Source organism: Coregonus lavaretus (assembly GCF_964263955.1).
Source record: "Coregonus lavaretus genome assembly, chromosome: 32".
Taxonomy (NCBI): domain Eukaryota; kingdom Metazoa; phylum Chordata; class Actinopteri; order Salmoniformes; family Salmonidae; genus Coregonus; species Coregonus lavaretus.
In genome coordinates, this window is record NC_140019.1 from 11,750,329 (window position 1) to 11,775,910 (window position 25,582).

The 25,582-nt window shown below is 42.0% G+C and overlaps 6 protein-coding genes across 6 annotated transcripts; all 6 read right to left on the reverse strand.

Annotated features, from left to right (window-relative positions):
* Window positions 1-194: 194 nt before the first annotated feature.
* Window positions 195-2,570, reverse strand: LOC311107690 (protocadherin alpha-3-like; the record flags this gene model as incomplete). Its single annotated transcript, XM_084150210.1, has 1 exon — window positions 195-2,570. The coding sequence occupies one exon, from the start codon at window positions 2,568-2,570 to the stop codon at window positions 195-197; it is 2,376 nt and encodes a 791-aa protein (XP_084006336.1).
* Window positions 2,571-3,784: 1,214 nt separating this feature from the next.
* Window positions 3,785-6,157, reverse strand: LOC311107779 (protocadherin alpha-3-like; the record flags this gene model as incomplete). Its single annotated transcript, XM_084150321.1, has 1 exon — window positions 3,785-6,157. One exon carries the CDS (start codon window positions 6,155-6,157, stop codon window positions 3,785-3,787), a length of 2,373 nt encoding a protein of 790 aa, XP_084006447.1.
* Window positions 6,158-10,125: 3,968 nt separating this feature from the next.
* On the reverse strand, window positions 10,126-12,507 carry LOC311107691 (protocadherin alpha-3-like; the record flags this gene model as incomplete). Its single annotated transcript, XM_084150211.1, has 1 exon — window positions 10,126-12,507. The coding sequence occupies exon 1, from the start codon at window positions 12,499-12,501 to the stop codon at window positions 10,126-10,128; it is 2,376 nt and encodes a 791-aa protein (XP_084006337.1). The 5' UTR covers window positions 12,502-12,507.
* A 788-nt stretch (window positions 12,508-13,295) lies between these two features.
* LOC311107692 (protocadherin alpha-7-like) lies at window positions 13,296-15,656 on the reverse strand (the record flags this gene model as incomplete). Its single annotated transcript, XM_084150212.1, has 1 exon — window positions 13,296-15,656. One exon carries the CDS (start codon window positions 15,654-15,656, stop codon window positions 13,296-13,298), a length of 2,361 nt encoding a protein of 786 aa, XP_084006338.1.
* Window positions 15,657-19,610: 3,954 nt separating this feature from the next.
* LOC311107782 (protocadherin alpha-7-like) lies at window positions 19,611-21,989 on the reverse strand (the record flags this gene model as incomplete). The annotated part of the gene is made up of 1 exon (XM_084150324.1): window positions 19,611-21,989. The coding sequence occupies exon 1, from the start codon at window positions 21,984-21,986 to the stop codon at window positions 19,611-19,613; it is 2,376 nt and encodes a 791-aa protein (XP_084006450.1). The 5' UTR covers window positions 21,987-21,989.
* Window positions 21,990-22,804: 815 nt separating this feature from the next.
* On the reverse strand, window positions 22,805-25,168 carry LOC311107693 (protocadherin alpha-7-like; the record flags this gene model as incomplete). The annotated part of the gene is made up of 1 exon (XM_084150213.1): window positions 22,805-25,168. The coding sequence occupies one exon, from the start codon at window positions 25,166-25,168 to the stop codon at window positions 22,805-22,807; it is 2,364 nt and encodes a 787-aa protein (XP_084006339.1).
* Window positions 25,169-25,582: the final 414 nt, after the last annotated feature.

Genomic DNA, 25,582 nt, shown 5'->3' on the forward strand with positions numbered 1-25,582 from the left:
CGACCAGCCAGAAGCGGCTGTAAATTAGATCAGGTGTGAGATAAAGTTACTGCAAACAACCCTCTGACTCAAAAACAACATTCTTGACACACTCACATAACCATTTTGGTCAATGAAATATTGGCCTGAACTGTTAATGTTAATGTCAATGGTCAATGCTGGGCACAATACGTTTGTGGAATATAGGATATTTTTCAACGTCTTACCTCTCCAGAAGCTCTCCTCCTGTGTTCAGGTAGCACTAGAGTATTCCCATTGCTGCCCGGGACTATAGTAGAACCTGTACTCATTCTGGGTCCAACTAACATGTACCTTTTGTCCCCGGATCTGTACTGGATGCTGTGGCACAGTGTCCCGTCGTAATTCACGTCTTGTAAATACTTGGATGAATAGTCTGTGGGTTTGGAGCACTGCATTACAATCAACACGACGATACTGATGAGAAAAAGCGCTGAAACTGACCCCAAAGTAATGATCAAATAAAATGTAACGCTGTTCTCCTCCTCGTCTTTTACTGAGCTTTTAACATCAGAAGCTGCAAAAGCCTCTTTGGGCTCCACGACGTTGATAATCACAGTAGCTGTTGCTGAAAGTGAAACGTTCCCATTGTCTTTTACCAGTATGACCAGTTTATGCTCAGCCTCGTCTGTCTCTGTGAATGACCGAAGTGTCCTTATCTGTCCTGTATAGCGGTCCAAAGCAAAGAGACTGTGGTCAGTAACTTCCTGCAGTGAAAATAATAACCAGCCGTTATATCCTATATCAGCGTCATAGGCTCTCACTTTAGTCACCAAATGGCCTGCATTCACATTGCGGGGAATCTCCTCCAGACCTTCAGCTGAACCGTTAGCGCTGACTGGATACAAGATCACTGGAGCGTTGTCGTTCTGATCCAGAATGAACACGTTCACTGTGACGTTGCTGCTTAGTGACGGAGTTCCAGAGTCTGTAGCTACAACTTGGAATTTGAAGTTTTTTAAAGTTTCAAAGTCAAAGCTTTTTAGCGCCAATATGTTCCCATTTTCTGAATTTATGTTTAGAAAAGATGCCCATTTGTTCTCCTCGCCACTGTCTCTCGGAATATGATATGAAATAAGCGCGTTTTCATTCATGTCACGGTCTGAGGCACTCACGGAAAATATTGAGGTGCCTGGGTCGTTATTCTCAGTGACATAGAAAGTATAGGGACTCAGTGAAAACTCTGGACTGTTATCATTCACATCTGATACAACAACGCGGATAGTCTTTATAGATGACAAGGATGGTTCCCCTGCGTCTTTGGCTACTATTGTTAGATCATAGTCAGACTGTTTTTCTCTATCTAGTGGTGACTTGGTGACTACAGAGTACATGTTGTCCTGTAAAGATGGCGTTAGAGTGAACGGGACGCCCTCACTTATAGAACACATAACTTTTCCATTGAGACCAGAGTCCAAGTCATTAACACTGATTAGTGCGACTGTGGTTCCGGGTCTAGAATCTTCGGGGATTGCGTTAGAAAATGATGTCACCTCTATCTCTGGTGCATTGTCGTTCAGGTCAACAATATTTACAATTACACTTTTGTCCGTTTTAAAAGGAGCAGGTCCCTTGTCAGATGCCTGTATATCAATGTCGTAGCTGTCTTCCATCTCAAAATCTATCCCTCCTTTTACAGTTATTTCACCGGTGTTGATATCCACATCGAAAAGCTCACGTAATTTCCTATTCACATTATTACCAAAGGAGTAAATTACCTCACCATTTGAACCTTCGTCTAAATCCGTAGCGTTTACCTCTACAACTTTTGTGCCAATAGGAGAATTTTCGTTCAGTTTTACAGTGTATGACTCTTCAGTGAAAACAGGCATATTATCATTTACATCTAAAACGTCTACAATTATTTCTATAGTCCCAGACCTTGGAGGTTTTCCGCCATCAATGGCCGTAAGTAGTAATCTATGGCTCCTTGTATTCTCTCTATCTAGCGGCTTCAGTAGATTCAAAACAGGAGTTTTCGCATCCTTGCCTCGGTCCTTAATTTCCAAACGAAAATGCTCATTATGACTGAGTTTATATTGTTGAACAGAGTATTGTCCGCTATCTGGGTCGAGTGCAGCTTGTAGCTGAAATCTCACGCCTGGTAACACGGACTCTGAAATCTCTAACCGTTTCTCTGTCTCGGGAAAGCTGGGAGAATGATCGTTAACATCTAACACCTTCACCGAGACATAATGGATCTCCAGCGGGTTCTCTAGAACGGTTTTCAGGTTGATCATACACACGCTGCTCCGTTCACACACATCCTCTCGGTCTATTTTTCGGTTCACATACAATATGCCGTTATTCTGGTTTACCTGGAAAAGGGGCTCGGTCGAGCCAGACACGATTCGGAATCCCCTATCCTTCAAGGTGCTCAGATCTATTCCCAAATCTTTAGCTATATTCCCAACGACAGTTCCTTCGCTAAGCTCTTCAGAGATGGAGTATCTTATCTGAGCAGACGCTCCACTCCAAAAGAGAACCAAAGCAACCATGAAGGCGACCCACTGCCGTCGCTCCAGCCATGCCCTACATCCTCTTTGTTCCATGTTTTCTAGATGAATAACAATAATCCACAAAATTCTACTATTCCTCTATTGGTAAGACCTTTCTATCATTACATTCCGAATAGGATCACTGTTCATTATCCAATAATGCATTAAGAATGTCAGTTTGAGATATTATTCTCTCCTCGATGTTGCATGACTGCTCCTCGCAGAGCGATTGAATAAGCAACGAAACCAACAAGGGGGCGGACTGAAAAGCATGAAGTCAATTGTATCTGTAAGGAGCATTATTCTGGTTGGGTACTGACACCTTGCGATTCTACCTCACATTGCACTATCGTTCAAGTTTATTAATGTTTCTATTTCAATACTGAACGTTGTCTTGACACATAACAAATATCAGACAATAGGTCACTGCAACAGATAAATGGATACATAAAATCAGGATAACCATGACAAACCATGTTTTCAGAAGAACAACTAAAGCGTTACTCATGAATGCAACAAGTGCCCCATAAGGAATAAGGAAGATTCATTTTTAAAAAGAGGATAGCTACATTGCTTGCGTTTGTATGTTATTCCTTTTTGGCAAAAATACCCAACGCCAATAGCGTGTTGAACAGCACAACATTTCAGCACCACTGTCGTGGACAGCGACCAGCGAGGCGTGGAAGGTAAATTGGTTGGTATATGAGCCTGCTACTTCTGGTGTGAGATCATGTGACAGCCAACAAACCTCTTACTGCTGCCAAAAACACCATTTACAAATTCACACTACCATTTTGGTCAATGAAATAATAACCTGAAATACTTCCAAAAGCAATGAGAATAGTCCATGTAATTTTACAACTCAAGCATATCCCACTGGTTGAATCCACGTAGTTTTAATGGCATTACGCTGAACCAAAATGGAATAGAATTTGAATTAACGTTTGTGCCCAGTGGGATGTAACGAGGGTCAGTGTGCTGCTAACAGCTTAGTTTCCTCCAGTTTTCGACTGCCACGTACTGGGCTCGAACCAGTAGTCCTCTGCTTCGCAACACACGTGACCGCTCTCATTATCAACGTTCCAATGGGTTGAGAAACCCAAAAGGTACTCTACCAATTGGATGGCTATGTCCGGAACATTTCAAGCTAGCTGTGGAGTGAGCTTACGGTACGTGCCTAACTCTGTAACACATACTGTCCACTATCAGCACTAGGCTACGTGAATGGTCAACACTGGGTACAGGATAATTAGGAATAAATGGTAGTTTCAACTTCTTACCTCTCCAGAAGCTCTTCTGTGTTCAGGTAGCACGAGAGTATTCCCATTGCTGCCTGGGACTATAGTAGAACCTGTACTCATTCTGGGTCCAACTAACATGTACCGTTTGTCTCCGGATCTGTACTGGATGCTGTGGCACAGTGTCCCGTCGTAAATCACGTCTTGTAAATACTTGGAGGAATATTCTGTGGGTTTGGAGCACTGCATTACAATCAACACGATGATACTGATGAGAAAAAGCGCTGAAACTGACCCCAAAGTAATTATCAAATAAAATGTAATGCTGTTCTCCTCCTCGTCTTTAACTGCTCTTTTAACATCGGAAGCTGCAAAAGCCTCTTTGGGTTCCACAACGGTGAAAATCACTGTAGCTGTTGCTGACAGTGAAACGTTCCCATTGTCTTTTACCAGTATGACCAGTTTATGCTCAGCCTCGTCTGTCTCTGTGAATGACCGAAGTGTCCTTATCTGTCCTGTATAGCGGTCCAAAGCAAAGAGACTGTGGTCAGTAACTTCCTGCAGTGAAAATAATAACCAGCCGTTATATCCTATATCAGCGTCATAGGCTCTCACTTTAGTCACCAAATGGCCTGCGTTCATATTGCGGGGAATCTCCTCCACACCTTCAGCGGAACCATTAGCGCTGACTGGATACAAGATCACTGGAGCGTTGTCGTTCTGATCCAGAATGAACACATTGACTGTGACGTTGCTGCTTAGAGACGGAGTTCCAGAGTCTGTAGCTACAACTTGGAATTTGAATGTTTTTAAAGTTTCAAAGTCAAAGCTTTTTAGCGCCAAAATGTTCCCATTTTCCGAATTTATATTGAGAAAAGACGCCCATTTGTTCTCCTCGCCACCATCTCTCAAAATATGATATGAAATAAGAGCGTTTTCATTCATGTCACGATCTGAGGCAGTCACTGAAAATACTGAGCCTCCTGGGTCGTTATTCTCAGTGACATAGAAAGTATAGGGACTCAGTGAAAACTCTGGACTGTTATCATTCACATCTGATACAACAACGCGGATAGTCTTTATAGATGACAAGGATGGTTCCCCTGCGTCTTTGGCTACTATTGTTAGATCATATTCAGACTGTTTCTCTCTATCGAGTGGTGACTTGGTCACTACAGAAAACATGTTGTCTTGTAAAGAGGGAATTAGTTTGAAAGGTAAATCTTCAAGTAGCGAGCAAAGAACTTTGCCATTGAGATCAGAGTCCAAATCATTAACACTGATCAGTGCTACAGTAGTTCCAGGTTTGGAATTCTCAGGGATTGCGTTAGAGAAAGATGTCACTTCAATCTCAGGTGCATTGTCATTAACGTCAATTACATTGATAATAATAGTTTTGTCAGTTGTCAAAGGAGCTGTCCCCTTGTCTGATGCCTGAATATCAATCTCAAAGCTGTTATTTTCCTCGAAATTAATAACACCCTTTACAATTATTTCCCCCGTAATTGGGTCTAAATCAAAACGTTTCCGTACCCTACCGCCCACGTCGTTGGCAAAAGAATACATTATTTCACCATTTGAACCTTCGTCCAAATCAGTCGCGTTTATCTGTATGACTGTTGTGCCTAAAGGGGAATTTTCCTTCAGCAATACAGAGTATACTTCCTTAGTAAAGACAGGGGTGTTATCGTTTACATCTAATACATCTACAGTTATTCTCATGTCTCCAGATTTAGGAGGTTTACCTCCATCAATAGCTGTGAGCAGTAATCCATGGCTCCTTATGGCCTCTCTATCTAACGCCTTCTGTAAAATCAAAGTAGGGGTTTTGCGGTCCTCACTTCGATCTTTAACTTCCAAACGAAAATGATCATTGGGGCTGAGTTTATACTGCTGAATAGAATAAATGCCTCCATCTCGATCATGAGCAGCATTAAGCTGAAATCGAGCCCCAGGTACCGCAGACTCTGATATCTCTAACAGTTTCTCTTTCTCTGGAAAGCTGGGAGAATGGTCGTTCACATCTAACACCTCCACCGCAACATAATGGATCTCCAGCGGGTTCTCTAGAACGGTTTTCAGGTTTATCAAACACACGCTGCTCCGTTCACACACCTCCTCTCTGTCTATTTTTCGGTTCACATACAAGATGCCGTCATTCTGGTTCACCTGGAAAAGGGGTTCAGTCGAGCCAGATACGATTCGAAATCCCCTTTCCTTCAATGTGCTTAGATCTATTCCCAAATCCTTAGCTATATTCCCAACGACAGTTCCGTCCTTAAGCTCTTCATAGATGGAGTATCTTAACTGAGCTGAAGTCCCGCTCCAAAAGAGAACCAAAGCAACCATGAAGGCGACCCACTGCCGTTGCTCCCACCATGCCCCGCATCCTCTTTGTTCCATGTTTTCAAGATCAATAACAACAATCCACAGCACTTCCACTATTCCTTCATTGGTGACAGTTGTCTATCCATTATATTCCGATATGACCAAAGCACATTATCCAATAGTGTTTTCAGAATATAAAATGTAAATCTTATTCTCCCCACGAAGCTCACGTCTGTGTCATTCCAGCGACTGAATAAGCTACGAAACCAGCAAGGGGTTGGACTCAAAAGTATGACGAGAGGATGTCTACCAGGAGCGTTATTCTAGTTGGGTACTGACACCATGCGATTCTATCTCAGAATGCACTATCGTTTAACGATTATTCAGGTATTTAGAAAAAATACATATCGAAGAAAACCTTACTGAAAAAGTTGTGAGGATTAAGAAAGTCCGGATACAGTTAACTGAGGTCTACAAACCATGACGCATAGCCTGAAGTATGCATCAATTGTCTCACCCCGACTGAAATAAATATTGAGAAATATTTATATAAATGAAGAGCATAGTTACTTGAAGTGCATGTAGGCCTACATGTCATCACTTTTTGGCAAACCTTCACCAGACAAACAGCGCATTGAAATAAACAGCATTTCAGCACTATGGTAGTGGACTGCGAACAGTGGTGAAAGCTATGGCTGCAAATGAGCCAGCTAGCTACTTTCATGATTTTCAATGTAATATGCTAACCCACAGTGCCTTCGGAAAGTATTCAGACCCCTTGACTTTTACCACATTTTGTTACGCTACAGCCTTATTCTAAAATTGATTAAATCGTTTTTTTCCTCATCAATCTACACACAATACCCCATAATGACAAAGCAAAAACAGGTTTTCAGAATGTTTTACTAATTTGTTAAAAATAAAAACGAAAATATCATATTTACATAAGTATTCAGACCCTTTACTCAATACTGTGTTGAAGCACCTTTGGCAGAGATTACAGCCTCGAGACTTCTTGGGTATGACGCTACAAGCTTGGCACACATGTATTTGGGGAGTTTCTCCCATTCTTCTCTGCAGATCCTCTCAAGCTCTGTCAGGTTGGATGGGGAGCGTTGCTGCACAGCTATTTTCAGGTCTCTCCAGAGATGTTCGATCAGGTTCAAGCCCGGGCTCTGGCTGGGCCACTCAAGGACATTCAGAGACTTGTCCCAAAGCCACTCCTGCGTTGTCTTGGCTGTGTACTTAGGGTCGTTGTCTTGTTGGAAGGTGAACCTTCGCCCCAGTCTGAGGTCCTGAGCGCTCTGGAGCAGGTTTTCATCAAGGATCTCTCTGTTCTTTTCTCCGTTCCTCTTTCCCTCGATCCTGACTAGTCTCCCAGTCCCTGCCACTGAAAAACATCCCCACAGCATGAAGCTGCCACCACCATGCTTCACCGTAGGGATGGTGCCAGATTTCCTCCAGAAGTGTCGCTTGGCATTCAGGCCAAAGAGTTCAATCTTGGTTTCATCAGATTCGAGAATCTTGTTTCTCATGGTCTGAGAGTCTTTAGGTGCCTTTTGGGAAACTCCAACCGGGCTGTCATTTGACCTTCAATGCTGCAGACATGTTTTGGTACCCTTCCTCAGATCTGTGCCTCGACGCAATTCTGTCTCGGAGCTCTACGGACAATTCCTTTGACCTCATGGCTTGGTTTTTGCTCTGACATGCACTGTCAACTGTGGGACCTTATATAGACAGGTGTGTGCCTTTCCAAATGATGTCCAATCAATTGAATTTACCACAGGTAGACTCCAATGAAGTTGTAGAAACATCTCAAGGATGATCAATGGAAACAGGATGCACCTGAGCTCAATTTCGAGTCTCATTGCAAAGGGTCTGAATACTTATGTGTGTAAGGTATTTGTGTTTTTGTTTTTTTATAAATTTGCAAAAAAATCTAAAAACCTGTTATCACTTTGTCATTATGGGGTATTGTGTGTAGATTGCTGAGGATTTGTATTTATTTAATCCATTTTAGAATGCGTCTGTAATGTAACAAAATGTGGAAAAAGTCAAGGGATCTGAAAACTTTCCGAAGCCCAGGTTTTAGAACGGCTGCCATGTTAGCACCCATATCGAACTTTATTCTTGAAATATTGGTGATGTAACAATGACCCGCTGTAAACACGCAAAACATTGCAGCGAATTTAACAGACATTTTTATTGATCAGCATTTGGGATAATGTGTATCCAAGTCTTTACTGTGTTGTAGTGTTAACAAATTGCATATCTGCTTTCAGTGGACATCTTCATAGGTTTAGAAAACTATCAGAAATGAACAACACAACACGGAAGTGTCAATTATCACTTAGCAACGTTAAAGATGTGGTAAAGAGGTCAATTGAACACGACCAAAACAATGGAATTGCCATGGAAACGGTTGGGGAATTGCCATGCTAACCAGCATACACGAACGGGAGTTAGCATTTAGCAGTCACTTCTTCTAAACCTGAAAAGGGAGGACTTATAAATGTTGTGCAGCGAAAACAGATAAATATATCCATATCGGACTTAAGTAACCACATTGTGGGCCTATTACAATACATAAATCATGACGGATTTTAGGAATATCTACTTTGTTAGATCAGATTTGTTGAATGTATGCCAATCTTGTCAATGGATAGGTCTGCATTCCATTGATGCCTTAACCGCATCTATGGAGGAGAAAGTGGAGCTCTCGGAACGTTCAACCGCATTGGCCTAAGTCTCTATATATATGGCTTTAGGATAACCCTCTTAATCGACAACATAACATTTTCAGCCCATTATCAGCCTGAAAACATCATCATGGCACGTTTTTACAAAAAGCTAAACTGCCAGGGCAGCTGAAGTTTTTCTCAATACATTGCAGTCAATGGGAAAAGATGTGTGTCACAGGGTTGACATTTTTCTCAGTACATTGCAGTCAATGGGAAAAGATTAGTCACAGGGTTGACGTTTTTCTAAGTATATAGCAGTCAATAGGAAAAGATAAGTGTCAGAGGGTTGATGTTTATCTCAATACATTGCAGTCAATGGGAATAGATGATTGTCACATGGTTGACGCTTTTCTCAATACATTGCAGTCAATGGGAAAAGATGTGTCACAAGGTTGATGTTTTTCTCAGCACATTGCCATCAATTGGAAAATATGAGTGTCCCAGGGTTCAGGTTTTTCTCAGTACATTGCAGTCAATGGGAAAATATGAGTGTCACAAGGTCGATTTTTTTCTCAGCACATTTTCATCAAATGGAAAATATGAGTGCCCCAGGGTTGATGTTTTTCTCAGTACATTGCAGTCAATAGGAAAAGATGAGTGTCACAGGATGTTTTTTTCTCAATATATTGCAGTCAATGGGAAAAGATGAGTCTCACAGGGTTGACATTTTTTAAAATACATTGTAGTCAATGGAAAAAGCTGAGTGCCACATGGTTGACATTTATGTCAATACATTGCAATCAATGTGAAAAGATGAGTGTCACAGGGATGAAGCTTATATCAAAACATAGCAGTCAATGGGAAAAAATAAGCCTCAACCAATTTAATTGTATATCAATAAGACACATTTTCCCATTGACTGTACTGAGGAAAACAAACACTGTGACACTCATCTGTTCCCATTGACTGCAATGTTGTGACATTTGAACTTTTTGTTCCAGGATGACGTTTTCCTATGATATCATGTTGCCATAATTGTTTTTATTTTACGTTTATTTTACCAGGTAAGTTGACTGAGAACACATTCTCATTGACAGCAACGACCTGGGGAATTGATACAGGGGAGCGGAAGAAGGATGATAAGACAATTGGAAGCTGGGGATGATTAGGTGACCCCTATGGTTTAAGGGTCATATTGGGAATTTAGCCAGGACACAGGGGTTAACAGTACTCTTACGATAAGAGCCATGGGATGTGACCACATTGAGTTATTTGACACATTTATACACTATGAAATAATAACATATACAATTTCCAAGCTCAGGGACAGCACCAGCAAACGGTTAGTAATTAGAATAGAATTTAACTTCTTACCTCTCCAGAAGCTCTCCTTCTGTGTTCTGGGGGGACCACTAAAGTATTCCCGTTGCTGCCTGAGACTATAGTAGAACCTGTACTCATTCTGGGTCCAACTAACATGTACCGTTTGTCTCCGGATCTGTACTGGATGCTGTGGCACAGTGTCCCGTCGTAATTCACATCTTGTAAATACTTGGATGAATAGTCTGTGGGTTTGGAGCACTGCATTACAATCAACACGATGATACTGATGAGAAAAAGCGTTGAAACTGACCCCAAAGTAATGATCAAATAAAATGTAACGCTGTTCTCCTCCTCGTCTTTTACTGAGCTTTTAACATCAGAAGCTGCAAAAGCCTCTTTAGGTTCCACAACGTTGATAATCACAGTAGCTGTTGCCGAAAGAGAAACGTTCCCATTGTCTTTTACCAGTATGACCAGTTTATGCTCAGCCTCGTCTGTCTCTGTGAATGACCGAAGTGTCCTTATCTGTCCTGTATAGCGGTCCAAAGCAAAGAGACTGTGGTCAGTAACTTCCTGCAGTGAAAATAATAACCAGCCGTTATATCCTATATCGGCGTCATATGATCTCACTTTAGTCACCAAATGGCCTGCATTCACATTGCGGGGAATCTCCTCCACACCAGCAGAACCGTTAGGGCTGACTGGATACAAGATCACTGGAGCGTTGTCGTTCTGATCCAGAATGAACACCTTCACTGTGACGTTGCTGCTTTGTGAGGGAGTTCCAGAGTCTGTAGCTACAACTTGGAATTGGAACGTTTTGAGGATTTCAAAGTCAAAGCTTTTTAGCGCCAATATGTTCCCATTTTCAGAATTCATGTTCAGAAAAGACGCCCATTTGTTCTCTTCGCCACCGTCTCTGACAATATGATATGAAATAAGCGCGTTTTCATTTATGTCACAATCTGAGGCAGTCACTGAAAATACTGACCCTCCTGGGTCGTTATTCTCAGTGACATAGAAAGTATAGGGACTCAGTGAAAACTCTGGACTGTTATCATTCACATCTGATACAACAACGCTGATAGCCTTTATAGATGACAAGGACGGTTCCCCTGCGTCTTTGGCTACTATTGTTAGATCATATTCAGACTGTTTTTCTCTATCTAGTGGTGACTTGGTGACTACAGAGTACATGTTGTCCTGTAAAGACGGCGTTAGAGTGAACGGGACGCCCTCACTCACAGAACACAGAACTTTGCCATTGAGACCAGAGTCCAAGTCATTAACACTGATTAGTGCTACAGTAGTTCCTGGTCTAGAATCCTCAGGGATTGCGTTAGAAAATGATGTCACTTCTATCTCAGGTGCATTGTCATTAACGTCAACTATTTTGATTATAACACTTTTTTCAGTTGTCAAAGCAGCTGCCCCCTTGTCTGATGCCTGAATATCAATTTCATAGTTTTTATTTTCTTCAAAATCTATAACTCCTGTTACAATTATTTCACCAGTTTTCGGGTCTAAATCAAAACGTTTCCGCACCTTCCCTTGCACGTCATTGCCAAAAGAATAGATAACTTCACCATTAGAACCCTCGTCCAAATCAGTGGCATTAACCTGTATCACAGTTGTGCCTAAAGGAGCGTTTTCATTCAGCAATACTGAGTATACGTCCTTTGTAAAGACTGGGGCGTTATCGTTGACATCTGATACATCTACAATTATTCTGATTTCTCCAGACCTAGGAGGTTTCCCACCGTCAAGGGCTGTAAGCATTAGCTTATGGCTTTTTATAGCCTCCCTATCCAGTGTTTTTTGTAAAACCAAAATAGGTGTTTTGCGGTCATCACCTCTATCTTTAACTTCCAAACGGAAATGATCATTGTGACTGAGTTTATAATGTTGAACTGAATATTGGCCACCGTCTGGGTCGTCTGCAGCATGCAGCTGAAATCGGGTCCCCGGTAACGCAGATTCTGACATCTCTAACCTTTTCTCTTCCTCTGGAAAGCTGGGAGAATGGTCGTTAACATCTAACACCTCCACCGTGACATAATGGATCTCCAGCGGGTTCTCTAGAACGGTTTTCAGGTTTATCAAACACACGCTGCTCCGTTCGCACACCTCCTCTCTGTCTATTTTTCGGTTCACAAACAAGATACCGTTATTCTGGTTTACCTGGAAAAGGGGCTCGGTCGAGCCAGACATGATTCGAAATCCCCTATCCTTTAAGGTGTTCAGATCTATTCCCAAATCCTTAGCGATATTCCCCACGACAGTTCCTTCTTTAAGCTCTTCAGAGATGGAGTATCTTATCTGTGCAGAACCTCCGCTCCAACAGAAAACCAAAGCTACTATGAAGACGAACCACTGCCGTCGCTCCCACCATGCCCCGCATCCTCTTTGTTCCATGTTTTCAAGATAAATAACAGTAATCCAGAGCACTTCCACTATTCCGTCATTGGTGACAGTTGTCTATATATTATATAAACAAATGTGGCCAAAGCTCATTATCCAAAAGTGTTTTCAGAATGTAAATTTGAGATTGTATTCTCCCCACGAAGCTCACGACTGTGTTCCTCTAGCGACTGAATAAGATACGAAAACAGCAAGGGGGCGGACTAAAAAGTATGACAAGAGGATGTCTAACAGGAGCGTTATTCTAGTTGGGTACTGACACCATGTGATTATACCTCACATTACACTATAGTTTAAGATTATTCATGGTATTTTGTCACAGTAAATATCAAAGAGAAAACCTTACTCAATAAATTGTGTGGATGAAGAAAGTAAGGATACAGATTACTGAGGTCTACATACCATGATGCAAAGCCTGGCACCATTTACTGACGTGTCCCACATCAGACAGAAATAAAGATGGGGGAAATGTGTATAAATCAACAGGATCGCTACATGACGTGCATGTACACCACCATCACATTTTGGCAAACCTTCTCCAGACAAACAGCGCATTTAACTTATAGCGTTTCAGCACCACAGCCATGTACAATGGCCAGTACTGAAAGCATGAGGCTGTGGCAAGCTACTTCGATAAGCGATGTTATGAGATCATGTTTCATCCAATAGGCTAATCCTTTCACTAGACAACATAACATTTGACAACATTTACACATTATGAAATAATAATGTAGGCAATTTCCAAGTTCAGGCAAACTATCAGCAATCGTTAGTAATTAGAAACGTATTTAAGTTCTTACCTCTCCAGAAGCTCTCCTCCTGTGTTCAGGTAGCACTAGAGTATTCCCGTTGCTGCCCGGGACTATAGTAGAACCTGTACTCATTCTGGGTCCAACTAACATGTACCGTTTGTCTCCGGATCTGTACTGGATGCTGTGGCACAGTGTCCCGTCGTAATTCACATCTTGTAAATACTTGGAAGAATAGTCTGGGGTTTTGGAGCACTGCATTACAATCAACACGACGATACTGATGAGAAAAAGCACTATAACTGACCCCAAAGTAATGATCAAATAAAATGTAATGCTGTTCTCCACCTCGTATTTTACTGCGCTTTTAACATCAGACGCTGCAAAAGCCTCTTTGGGCTCCACAACGTTGATCTTCACAGTAGCTGTTGCTGAAAGTGAAACGTTCCCATTGTCTTTTACCAGTATGACCAGTTTATGCTCAGCCTCGTCTGTCTCTGTGAATGACCGAAGTGTCCTTATCTGTCCTGTATAGCGGTCCAAAGCAAAGAGACTGTGGTCAGTAACTTCCTGCAGTGAAAATAATAACCAGCCGTTATATCCTATATCAGCGTCATAGGCTCTCACTTTAGTCACCAAATGGCCTGCATTCACATTGCGGGGAATCTCCTCCACACCAGCAGAACCATTAGCGCTGACTGGATATAAGATCACTGGAGCGTTGTCGTTCTGATCCAGAATGAACACGTTCACTGTGACGTTGCTGCTTAGGGACGGAGTTCCAGAGTCTGTAGCTACAACTTGGAATTGGAACGTTTTGAGAGTTTCAAAGTCAAAGCTTTTTAGCGCGTAAATGGTACCATCAGAATTAATATTTATGTAGGATACAATAGGAGTGTCACCATCGCCTTTCCAAATATGATACGACACATGAGCGTTGTCATCCTGATCTCTATCTGATGTACTCAATAAAAACAAAGACTCGCCTGGAGCATTGTTTTCAGGTACATAAAAAGTATATGGAGTCTGGGAAAAGACAGGGCTGTTGTCGTTAACGTCTGAGATATGGACCGTGATAGTTTTGTGGGAAGACAATGATGGGTCTCCTTTATCCGTAGCAGTTATAGTCACTGTGTACATAGGCTCCAACTCTCTGTCCAATCCACTTTTAGTAATCAAAGAATACATATTTTTCTGAAAAGACGGTTTTAATTCGAAAGGGATTTTGTCCGAGATTGTACATATAACCAAGCCGTTTTCACCAGAGTCCTTGTCAGACACACTGATTAGAGCTACAGCTGTACCGGGTCGTGCGTCCTCGGGGACTTGGCCTGACAGAGACGTTACGTCCATCTCAGGTGCATTGTCATTTATATCTTTCACGTTGATAACGACACTGCAGTGACCAGTCAAAGTAACTTGTCCCTTGTCAGATGCCTGCACATCAATTTCGTAAACACTCTGCTCTTCAAAGTCTACTAACCCCTTGATTGTAATTTCCCCTGTAACTGCATCTATCTCGAAATAATCGAACGCTTTGTTTTTAAGACTGTTATCAAATGTGTACATAACCTGTCCGTTTGCGCCATCATCTAGATCCGTGGCGTGCACCCTCAAAACAGAGGTACCTAAGGCAGCATTTTCATCTAAAGTTACCGTATACACCTGTCGGTCAAAGACTGGTGCATTGTCATTAACATCAATAACAGTTATTGTAATATTGACTGTGCCAGATCTCACTGACTTACCTCCATCAAACGCAGTCAAAACTAACATAATTTCAGGCTTCTGCTCTCGGTCTAGCGGCTTTTTCAAAATCAAGAAAGGGATTTTATCCTCTCCGCGAGTTTTAACATCTAACTCGAAGTGATCGTTAGGACTGAGACTGTACTTACGGAGACTATTCCCTCCAACATCAGGGTCCCGCGCAGCGTCCAGAGGAAAGCGCGTTCCCTGCGATACAAGATTCTCTGCTATTTCCAAGAGCTTTATATTTTCCGGGAAATTAGGAGAATGATCATTTATATCTGTGATTTCTACCTCAACATAATGTATTTCCATTGGATTTTCTGCTATGGTTTTTATATTGATTAAACACACATTGTTTTTCTCACACAGCTCCTCCCTGTCGATGTTTCTGTTCACATACAACACGCCATTGTCTTGGTTTATCTGCAAAAGACCTTCCTTAGAGCCCGATACAATCCGAAAACTTCGTTCCGCCAGTTTATCCACACTGAACCCCAGATCCTTTGCTACGTCTCCCACATAAGTACCTTCTTTCGACTCCTCCACGATAGAATAGCGAATTTGACAATAAGCTCCACGGCCAAAGCACAACAAAAAGAAAAACAACATCATCGCCCTGAGAGGCGCCCCTCTTCTCCGTCCGTCTACCATTTTGCCAAGTCCTGTAATTTTGGAACCATTACAGTCCGCTTTATCAAGAAAAATAAAGATGACAAGGTTATCCACAAAACATACCCAAGCAACCTTCCATGCAGATGGTATTCTCCCTTCTAGAAATCCAGTGCCCGTTTCACTCGACCCGTATGATTTTCAATGAGCCAACACGACAAAGAGAGGGAGGGATTTAAACAAAGTAGGTGTTTCTAACACTGAAGAGCAGCGACACCATGCGCACAACATCACCACGCGCAAGAACTCAACGAACATAAATATGTGACATGTTAAACAGCACGTTGAACTGTACAGTGTTTCAGCACCACTGTCGTGGACAGCGATCACTTACAAAAGCAGTGATGCGCGGCTGATTTCAATGAGATAACCTGTGAGAGGGTAGGGTTGTTAATGCCACCTGTGAGAGGAGTAGGGTTGTTATTGCCACAACCATACTCCGACCAAAACAACATATTAGACCTACTCAAATAAAATGCAGTTCAGACGGAACTTACAAACCGAATAGGATAATGAACTATGTAAGTGCTATGTGTTGGGTATTTGCTCAGTAGGGGTGGGTATTTTTTCAGTAGACCATACGGAGCCATGGTACCGAGTGGTACCCAAGATCAGACCATAGGTTAAAAATAGTAAATCTTTCTAGACTATAAAGATTAAAATATAGCTAATTACAAATACAGAGTGTGGTACAGAATGGTACGGAGGATGAGGCAATAAGACTAAGTGATGTGGAGTGTGGTACCGAATGGTACACAAGGAGGGAGTCTGAGCCAGAGTCAGGAAATGGCTCTTGATTGATTATACTGTTATGTATGAGGCAATGCATTAGGAATGTCTAAAATGTATTATGGTTGGGAATGGGTTATGGATCTGCTATGTTTAAACCATATTTCAGTATCGATTGATATGTTTTGGAATGAACAGAGCAGAGCCAGGTGGTGGCTCTGTTATTTTTCACATGAGAAAGTTTGGTTTGGCCACCATTGTATCCAAACTAAATAAATATAGGAGGAGAAGTCAGATTTCGCCACTATCATAAATTAAGAGAGTGGGCGGTGCGGTCAAAAGATGAAAGTTTGGAGACAATTGGGGAGAAACTGAACTGGGAGGGTTTCAAGCTAAAAGTATGTCAAACGAGCAGGAATGACTGTATATAACTGAGGGCCGAGTGTTGTGAGTTAGCTGCTCTGCAGACCAGCTCGGCTTTTGTTGCTCTATGTAATAAAGTATATCTTGATTCTACAAAAACTCTGCAAGAACTTTGATTTTTCATAAGTATAGTGATAATTTTCCACAACATTTGCAGTTACAAAACATGTAGTTCTTACCTCTCCAGAAGTTCTGCTAATGTGTTCGGGCAGCACTAGAGTATTCCCATTGCTGCCCGGGACAATAGTAGAATCTTTAGTCCAACAATAATCCACAGCACACCAAACTATGCTTCTATCATCAATGACCCTTGCCCATCACATTCCCAAATATGATCACTGATTCAAAAAAAATTAAAGCATTTTAGTTGCATTCAATCCAAACTGTTACAGACCCATATCCATCCTGCCCTGCCTTTCAAACGTTTTTGAAAGCCAAGTCAACAAACAGATCACCGACCATTTCGAATCCCACCGTACCTTCTCCGCTATGCAATCCGGTTTCCGAGCTGGTCATGGGTGCACTTCAGCCACGCTCAAGGTCCTAAACGATATTATAACCGCGATCGATAATAGACAGTACTGTGCAGCCGTTTTCATTGTACCTGGCCAAGGCTTTCGACTCTGTCAACCACCGCATTCTTATTGGCAGACTAAATAGCCTTGGTTTCTCAAATGACTGCCTCGCCTGGTTCACCAACTACTTCTCAGATAGAGTTCAATGTGTCAAATCGAAGGGCCTGTTGTCTGGACCTATGGCAGTCTCTATGGGGGTGCCACAGGGTTCAATTCTTGGGCCGACTCTTTTCTCTGTGTATATCAATGATGTCGCTCTTGCTGCTGGTGACTCTCAGATCCACCTCTATGCAGACGACACCATTTTGTATACATCTGGCCCTTCATTGGACACTGTGTTAACAAACCTCCAAACGAGCTTCAATGCCATACAACACTCCTTCAGTAGCCTCCAAATGCTCTTAAACACTAGTAAAACTAAATGCATGCTCTTCAACCGAACGCTGCTTGCACCCGCCCACCCGACTAGAATCACTACTCTCGACGGATCTGACCTAGAGTATGTGGACAACTACAAATATCTAGGTGTCTGGTTAGACTGTAAACTCTCCTTCCAGACTCACATTAAGAATCTCCAATCCAAAGTTAAATCTAGAATCGGTTTCCTATTTCGCAACAAAGCCTCCTTCACTCATGCTGCCAAACACGCCCTCGTAAAACTGACTATCCTACCGATCCTTGACTTCGGCGATGTCATTTACAAAATAGCCTCCAACACTCTACTCAGCAAATTGGATGTAGTCTATCACAGTGCCATCCGTTTTGTCTCCAAAGCCCCATATACTACCCACCACTGTGACCTGTACGCTCTTGTTGGCTGGTCCTCACTACATATTCGTCGCCAAACCCACTGGCTCCAGGCCATCTATAAATCACTGCTAGGCAAATCCCCGCCTTATCTTAGCTCATTGGTCACCATAGCAGCACCCACCCGTAGTCTGCGCTCCAGCAGGTATATCTCACTGGTCATCCCCAAAGCCAACACCTCCTTTGGCCGCCATTCCTTCCAGTTCTCTGCTGCCAATGACTGGAACAAATTGCAAAAATCTCTGAAGCTGGAGACACTTATCTCCCTCACTAACTTTAAGCATCAGTTGTCAGAGCACCTTACCGATCACTGCACCTGTACACAGCCCATCTGAAATTAGCCCGCCCAACTACCTCATCCCTATATTATTATTTATTTTGCTCATTTGTACCCCAGTATCTCTATTTGCACATCATCTCTTGCACATCTATCATTCCAGTGTTAATACTAATTGTAATTATTTTGCACTATAGCCTATTTATTGCCTTACCTCCATAACTTGCTACATTTGCACACACTGTATATATATTTATTTCTGTTGTATTTTTGACTTTGTTTTGTTTTACCCCATATGTAACTCTGTGTTGTTGTTTTTATCGCACTGCTTTGCTTTATCTTGGCCAGGTCGCAGTTGTAAATGAGAACTTGTTCTCAACTGGTTTACCTGGTTAAATAAAGGTGAAATAAAATAAATAAAAAAATTGTGTTCTAAATCTCTCCTCGCAGCTCACGACTGTTGTCTGCTAGCAGCGAAATTACAAACCAACCAAGGGGAGGACTCAAAGGTATGACCTGGAGATTTCTTTCAAGAGCATAATTCTAGTTAAAGCACGGACACCGTGCGATTCTACCACACATTGCAATCATTAACTTAAATTGTGTGTAGGGTTTATGTGTAGGCTAATAGAGGCTGATATTATCTACCAGCAACTTGATAGAGATTTACAAAAATATAAAATAAAGCATATTGCATAGTTTGTATGTTATATTTTCTTTTGAAGAGCCGCAAAACAACAGTGTTTCAGCACCACGCAAATGGACAGCGACACATCACAAGTGCATTATTCTGCCTTGCAGAAACACACAGCTCTAAGGCGATACAACTTTGAGTTACTCTTTAATTGATTTAGGATGCCCCACACATCATATTCTGTAGCAAATTGGTGGTATTAAAAGGACACTTAAAGAACTACAAAAAACGAATGCAATACAATTCCCTCCAAACTGTCGTAGATAACAGAACTAAAACGAATACACTTGAAAAAAACCTCTAAATAGCAAAGCAAGTTCCAAAATACATACGTTCATATAATTTTATTGAGACAATGAATCTATGCACTGTACAGTACAGGCTTTATAGTTAATGAGGACCAAACACAACGTGTAACTTGAATAACAACTTTACAACCTTACCTCTCCAGAAGCTCTTCTGTGGTCGGGTAACACTAGAGTATTTCCATTGCTGCCCGGGACAATAGTAGAACCTGTACTCATTCTGGGTCCAACTAACATGTACCGTTTATCTCCGGATCTGTACTGGATGCTGTGGCACAGTGTCCCGTCGTAATTCACATCTTGTAAATATTTGGAGGAATAGTCTGGGGTTTTGGAGCACTGCATTACAATCAACACGATGATACTGATGAGAAAAAGCGCTGAAACTGACCCCAAAGTAATGATCAAATAAAATGTAACGAAATTCTCTTCCTCGTCTTTTACTGAGCTTTCAACATCTGAAGCTGCAAAAGCCTCTTTGGGCTCTACAACGTTGATCTTCACAGTAGCTGTTGCTGAGAGTGAAACGTTCCCATTGTCTTTTACCAGTATGACCAGTTTATGCTCAGCCTCGTCTGTCTCTGTGAAAGACCGAAGTGTCCTTATCTGTCCTGTATAGCGGTCCAAAGCAAAGAGACTGTGGTCAGTAACTTCCTGCAGTGAAAATAATAACCAGCCGTTATATCCTATATCAGCGTCATAGGCTCTCACTTTAGTCACCAAATGGCCAGCGTTCACATTGCGTGGAATCTCCTCCACACCTTCAGCGGAACCGTTCGTGCTGACTGGATACAAGATCACTGGAGCGTTGTCGTTCTGATCCAGAATGAACACGTTCACTGTGACGTTGCGGCTTAGTGACGGAGTTCCAGAGTCTGTAGCTACAACTTGGAACTGGAACGTTTTTAAAGTTTCAAAGTCAAAGCTCTTTAGCGCCAACATGTTCCCATTTTCAGAATTAATATTAAGAAAAGATGCCAATTTGTTCCCCTCACCACCTTCTATCGGAATATGATATGAAATAACTGCGTTTTCATTTATGTCACGATCTGAGGAACTGACTGAAAATACTGAGCCTCCTGGGTCGTTGTTCTCAGTGACATAGAAAGTATAGGGACTCTGTGAAAACTCTGGACTGTTATCATTCACATCTGATATAACAACGCTGATAGTCTTTATAGATGACAAGGAAGGCTGGCCTTCGTCTTTAGCAAATATTGTAACGTCATAATGAGCCTGTTTCTCTCTATCCAGTTGTGACTTTGTGACTACAGAATATATGTTATCCTGTAAGGACGGCATTAGTTTAAAAGGGACGTCCTCACCATTTATAGAGCAGATCACTTTCCCATTGAGACCAGAGTCCATATCATTAACACTGATTAATGCGACAGTAGTTCCGGGTCTAGAATCCTCGGGAATGGCGTTGGAAAAGGATGTCACCTCTATTTCGGGTTCATTGTCGTTGACATCAACTATCTTTATGATCACACTTTTGTCTGTTGTTAGTGGAGCAACTCCTTGATCTGACGCTTGTATGTCAATCTCATAGCTATCTTTTATCTCAAAATCGATTTGCCCTCGAACCGTTATTTGCCCAGTTTTGGCATCTAAATCAAAAAGTTTCTGTATTTTGCTATTCACGTCATTACCGAATAAGTATATTACATGTCCGTTGACACCGTCATCTAAATCAGTTGCGTTTACCTGAATAACAGTTGTACCTACCGGAGAGTTTTCATTTAACATTACTGAGTACACATCTTTGGTGAACAAAGGTGTGTTGTCATTAACATCTAATACATCTACAGTTATTTCAATAGTTCCAAATCTCGGGGGATTTCCACCATCAATGGCAGTGAGGAGTAATTTATGGCTTCTTATAGCTTCTCTATCTAGTGGCTTCTGTAAAACCAAAAACGGCATTTTGCCATCTTCACCTCGGTCTTTGACCTCAACACGGAAATGTTCATTGTGACTGAGTTTATATTGTTGAACAGAGAATTGGCCACCATCCAAGTCGCGCGCAGCTGGCAGCTGAAATCGCGCCCCCGGTAATGCAGATTCTGAAATCTCTAACCGTTTCTCTTTCTCTGGAAAACTGGGAGAATGGTCATTGACGTCTAACACCTCAACCGCAACATAATGGATCTCCAGCGGGTTCTCTAGAACAGTTTTCAGGTTAATTAAACACACGCTGCTGAGTTCGCACATCTCCTCTCTGTCTATTTTTCGGTTCACATACAATATTCCGTCATTCTGGTTTACCTGGAAAAGGGTCTCGGTAGAGCCAGAAACGATTCGAAATCCCCTTTCCTTTAAGGTGCTTCGCTCTACACCCAAATCCTTAGCTATATTCCCCACGACAGTTCCTTCTTTAAGCTCTTCAGAGATGGAGTATCTTATCTGTGCAGAACCTCCGCTCCAACAGAAAACCAAAACTACCATGAAGACGAACCACTGCCGTCGCTCCCACCATGCCCCGCATCCTCTTTGTTCCATGTTTTCAAGATGAATAACAGTAATCCAGAGCACTTCCGCTATTCCGTCATTGGTGACAGTTGTCTATATATTATATAAACAAATATGGCCAAAGCTCATTATCCAAAAGTGTTTTCAGAATGTAAATTTGAGATTGTATTCTCCCCACGAAGCTCACGACTGTGTTCCTCTAGCGACTGAATATGATACGAAAACAGCAAGGGGGCGGACTCAAAAGTATGACAAGAGGATGTCTAACAGGAGCGTTATTCTAGTTGGGTACTGACACCATGTGATTATACCTCACATTACACTATAGTTTAAGATTATTCATGGTATTTTGTCACAGTAAATATCAAAGCGAAAACCTTACTCAATAAGTTGTGTTGATTAAGAAAGTAAGGATACAGTTTACTGGGGTCTACATACCATGATGAATAGCCTGGGACACCATTTACTGACGTATTCAACAAGTGTCCCACCCCGACAGAAATAAAAATTGAGAAATATTTGTATAAATTAACAGGATAGCTACTTGAGGTGCATGCACACCACCAACACATTATGGCAAAACTTCACAAGACAGACAGCTCATTGAACTTATATAGCGTTTAAGCACCACAGCCGTGGACAGCGACCAGTCCTGAAAGCATGTGGCTGTGAACGAGCCGGCAAGCTACTTCGATGAGCGATATTATGAGATCATGTTTCATCCAATAGGCTAGTGCTTTTACTAGACAACATAACATCTGACACATTTATACACTATGAAATAATAATATTGGCAATTTCCAAGCTCAGGGACAGCACCAGCAAATGGTTAGTAATTAGAAACGTATTTAAGTTCTTACCTCTCCAGAAGCTCTCCTCCTGTGTTCAGGTAGCACTAGAGTATTCCCATTGCTGCCCGGGACTATAGTAGAACCTGTACTCATTCTGGGTCCAACTAACATGTACCGTTTGTCTCCGGATCTGTACTGGATGCTGTGGCACAGTGTCCCGTCGTAATTCACATCTTGTAAATACTTGGAGGAATAGTCTGGGGTTTTGGAGCACTGCATTACAATCAACACGATGATACTGATGAGAAAAAGCACTATAACTGACCCCAAAGTAATGATCAAATAAAATGTAACACTGTTCTCCTCCTCGTAGTTTACTGCGCTTTTAACATCAGAAGCTGCAAAAGCCTCTTTGGGTTCCACAACGTTGATAATCACAGTAGCTGTTGCTGAGAGTGAAACGTTCCCATTGTCTTTTACAAGTATGACCAGTTTATGCTCAGCCTCGTCTGTCTCTGTGAATGACCGAAGTGTCCTTATCTGTCCTGTATAGCGGTCCAAAGTAAAGAGACTGTGGTCAGTAATTTCCTGCAGTGAAAATAATAACCAGCCGTTATATCCTATATCAGCGTCATAGGCTCTCACTTTAGTCACCAAATGGCCTGCGTTCACATTCCGGGGAATCTCCTCCACACCTTCAGCGGAACCATTAGCGCTGACTGGATACAAGATCACTGGAGCGTTGTCGTTTTGATCCAGAATGAACACGTTCACTGTGACGTTGCGGCTTAGGGACGGAGTTCCAGCGTCTGTAGCTACAACTTGGAACTGGAATGTTTTGGTAGTTTCAAAGTCAAAGCTCTTTAGCGCGTAAACGTTACCATCAGAATTAATATTTAGGTAAGATACAATAGGAGAATCTCCATCGCCTTTCCAAATATGATAAGACACACGAGCGTTGTCATCCTGATCTCTATCTGATGTACTCAATGAAAACAAAGACTCGCCTGGAGCATTGTTTTCAGGTACATAAAAAGTATATGGACTCTGGGAAAAGACAGGGCTGTTGTCGTTAACGTCTGAGATATGGACCGTGATAGTTTTGTGGGAAGACAATGATGGGTCTCCTTTATCCGTAGCAGTTATAGTCACTGTGTACATAGGCTCCAACTCTCTGTCCAAACCACTTTTAGTAATCAAAGAATACATATTTTTCTGAAAATACGGTTTTAATTCGAAAGGGATGTTGTCCAAGATTGTACATATAACCAAGCCGTTTTCACCAGAGTCCTTGTCAGACACACTGATTAGAGCTACAGCTGTACCGGGTCGTGCGTCCTCGGGGACTTGGCCTGACAGAGACGTTACGTCCATCTCAGGTGCGTTGTCATTAACATCTTTCACGTTGATAACGACACTGCAGTGACCAGTCAAAGTAACGTGGCCCTTGTCAGATGCCTGCACGTCAATTTCGTATACACTCTGCTCTTCAAAGTCTACTAACCCCTTGATTGTAATTTCCCCTGTAACTGCATCTATCTCGAAATAATCGAACGCTTTGTTTTTAAGACTCTTATCAAATGAGTATATAACCTGTCCGTTTGCGCCATCATCTAGATCCGTGGCGTGCAGCCGCAGTACAGACGTGCCTAAGGGAGCATTTTCATCTAATGTTAATGTATACACCTGTCGGTCGAAAACGGGAATATTATCATTCATATCGATAACTTTTACGGTTATATTGACAGAGCCAGATCTCTCTGGTTTACCCCCGTCATACGCAGTCAACGTTAACAATATTTCAGGCTTATGCTCTCTGTCTAGCGGCTTTTTCAATATCAAAAAAGGGATTTTATCCTCGCCGCGAGTTTTAACATCTAACTCAAAGTTCTCGTTTGTACTGAGAGTGTACTTACCGAGACTGTTAGCTCCAACATCAGGGTCACGCGCAGCATCCAGGGGAAAGCGCGTCCCCTGGAGCATAACGCTCTCGGATATTTCCAAATGTTTCACCTTTTCCGGGAATTTAGGAGAATGATCATTCATATCTGTAATTTCTACCTCAACATAGTGTATTTCCAACGGATTTTCGGCGACGGTTTTTAGGTTTATCAAGCACATAATGCTTTTCTCACACAGCTCCTCCCTGTCGATGTTTCTGTTCACATACAACACGCCATTGTCTTGGTTTATCTGCAAAAGACCTTCCTTAGAGCCCGATACAATCCGAAACCTTCGTTCCGCCAGTTTATCCACACTGAACCCCAGATCCTTTGCTACGTCTCCCACATAAGTACCTTCTTTCGACTCCTCCGCGATAGAATAGCGAATTTGACAATAAACTCCACGGCAAAAGCACAACAAAAAGACAAACAACAGCATCGCCCTGAGAGGCGCCCCTCTTCTCTGTCCGTCTACCATTTTGAAAATTCCTGTTAATTTGGAACCGTTACATTCCGTTTTATACCGAAAAATCAAGATGACAAGGTTATCCACCAAACATATCCAAGCAACCTTTCATGTGGCTGGTATTCTCCGTTCCAGAAAGGCAGTGCCCGTTTCACTAGAAATATATGATTTTCAATGAGCCAACTCGACAAAGACAGGGAGGGATTTAAACCAAATGCATGTTTCTAACACTGAAGAGCAGCGACACCATGAGCACAACATCACCACTCGCACCAACTCTAAAACATAAATATGTGACATGTCAAACAGCACGTTGAACTGTACAGTGTTTCAGCACCACTGTCGTGGACAGCGATCACCTACAAAAGCAGTGATGAGCGGCTGATTTCAATGAGATACCCTATGAGAGGAGTACGGTTGTTAATG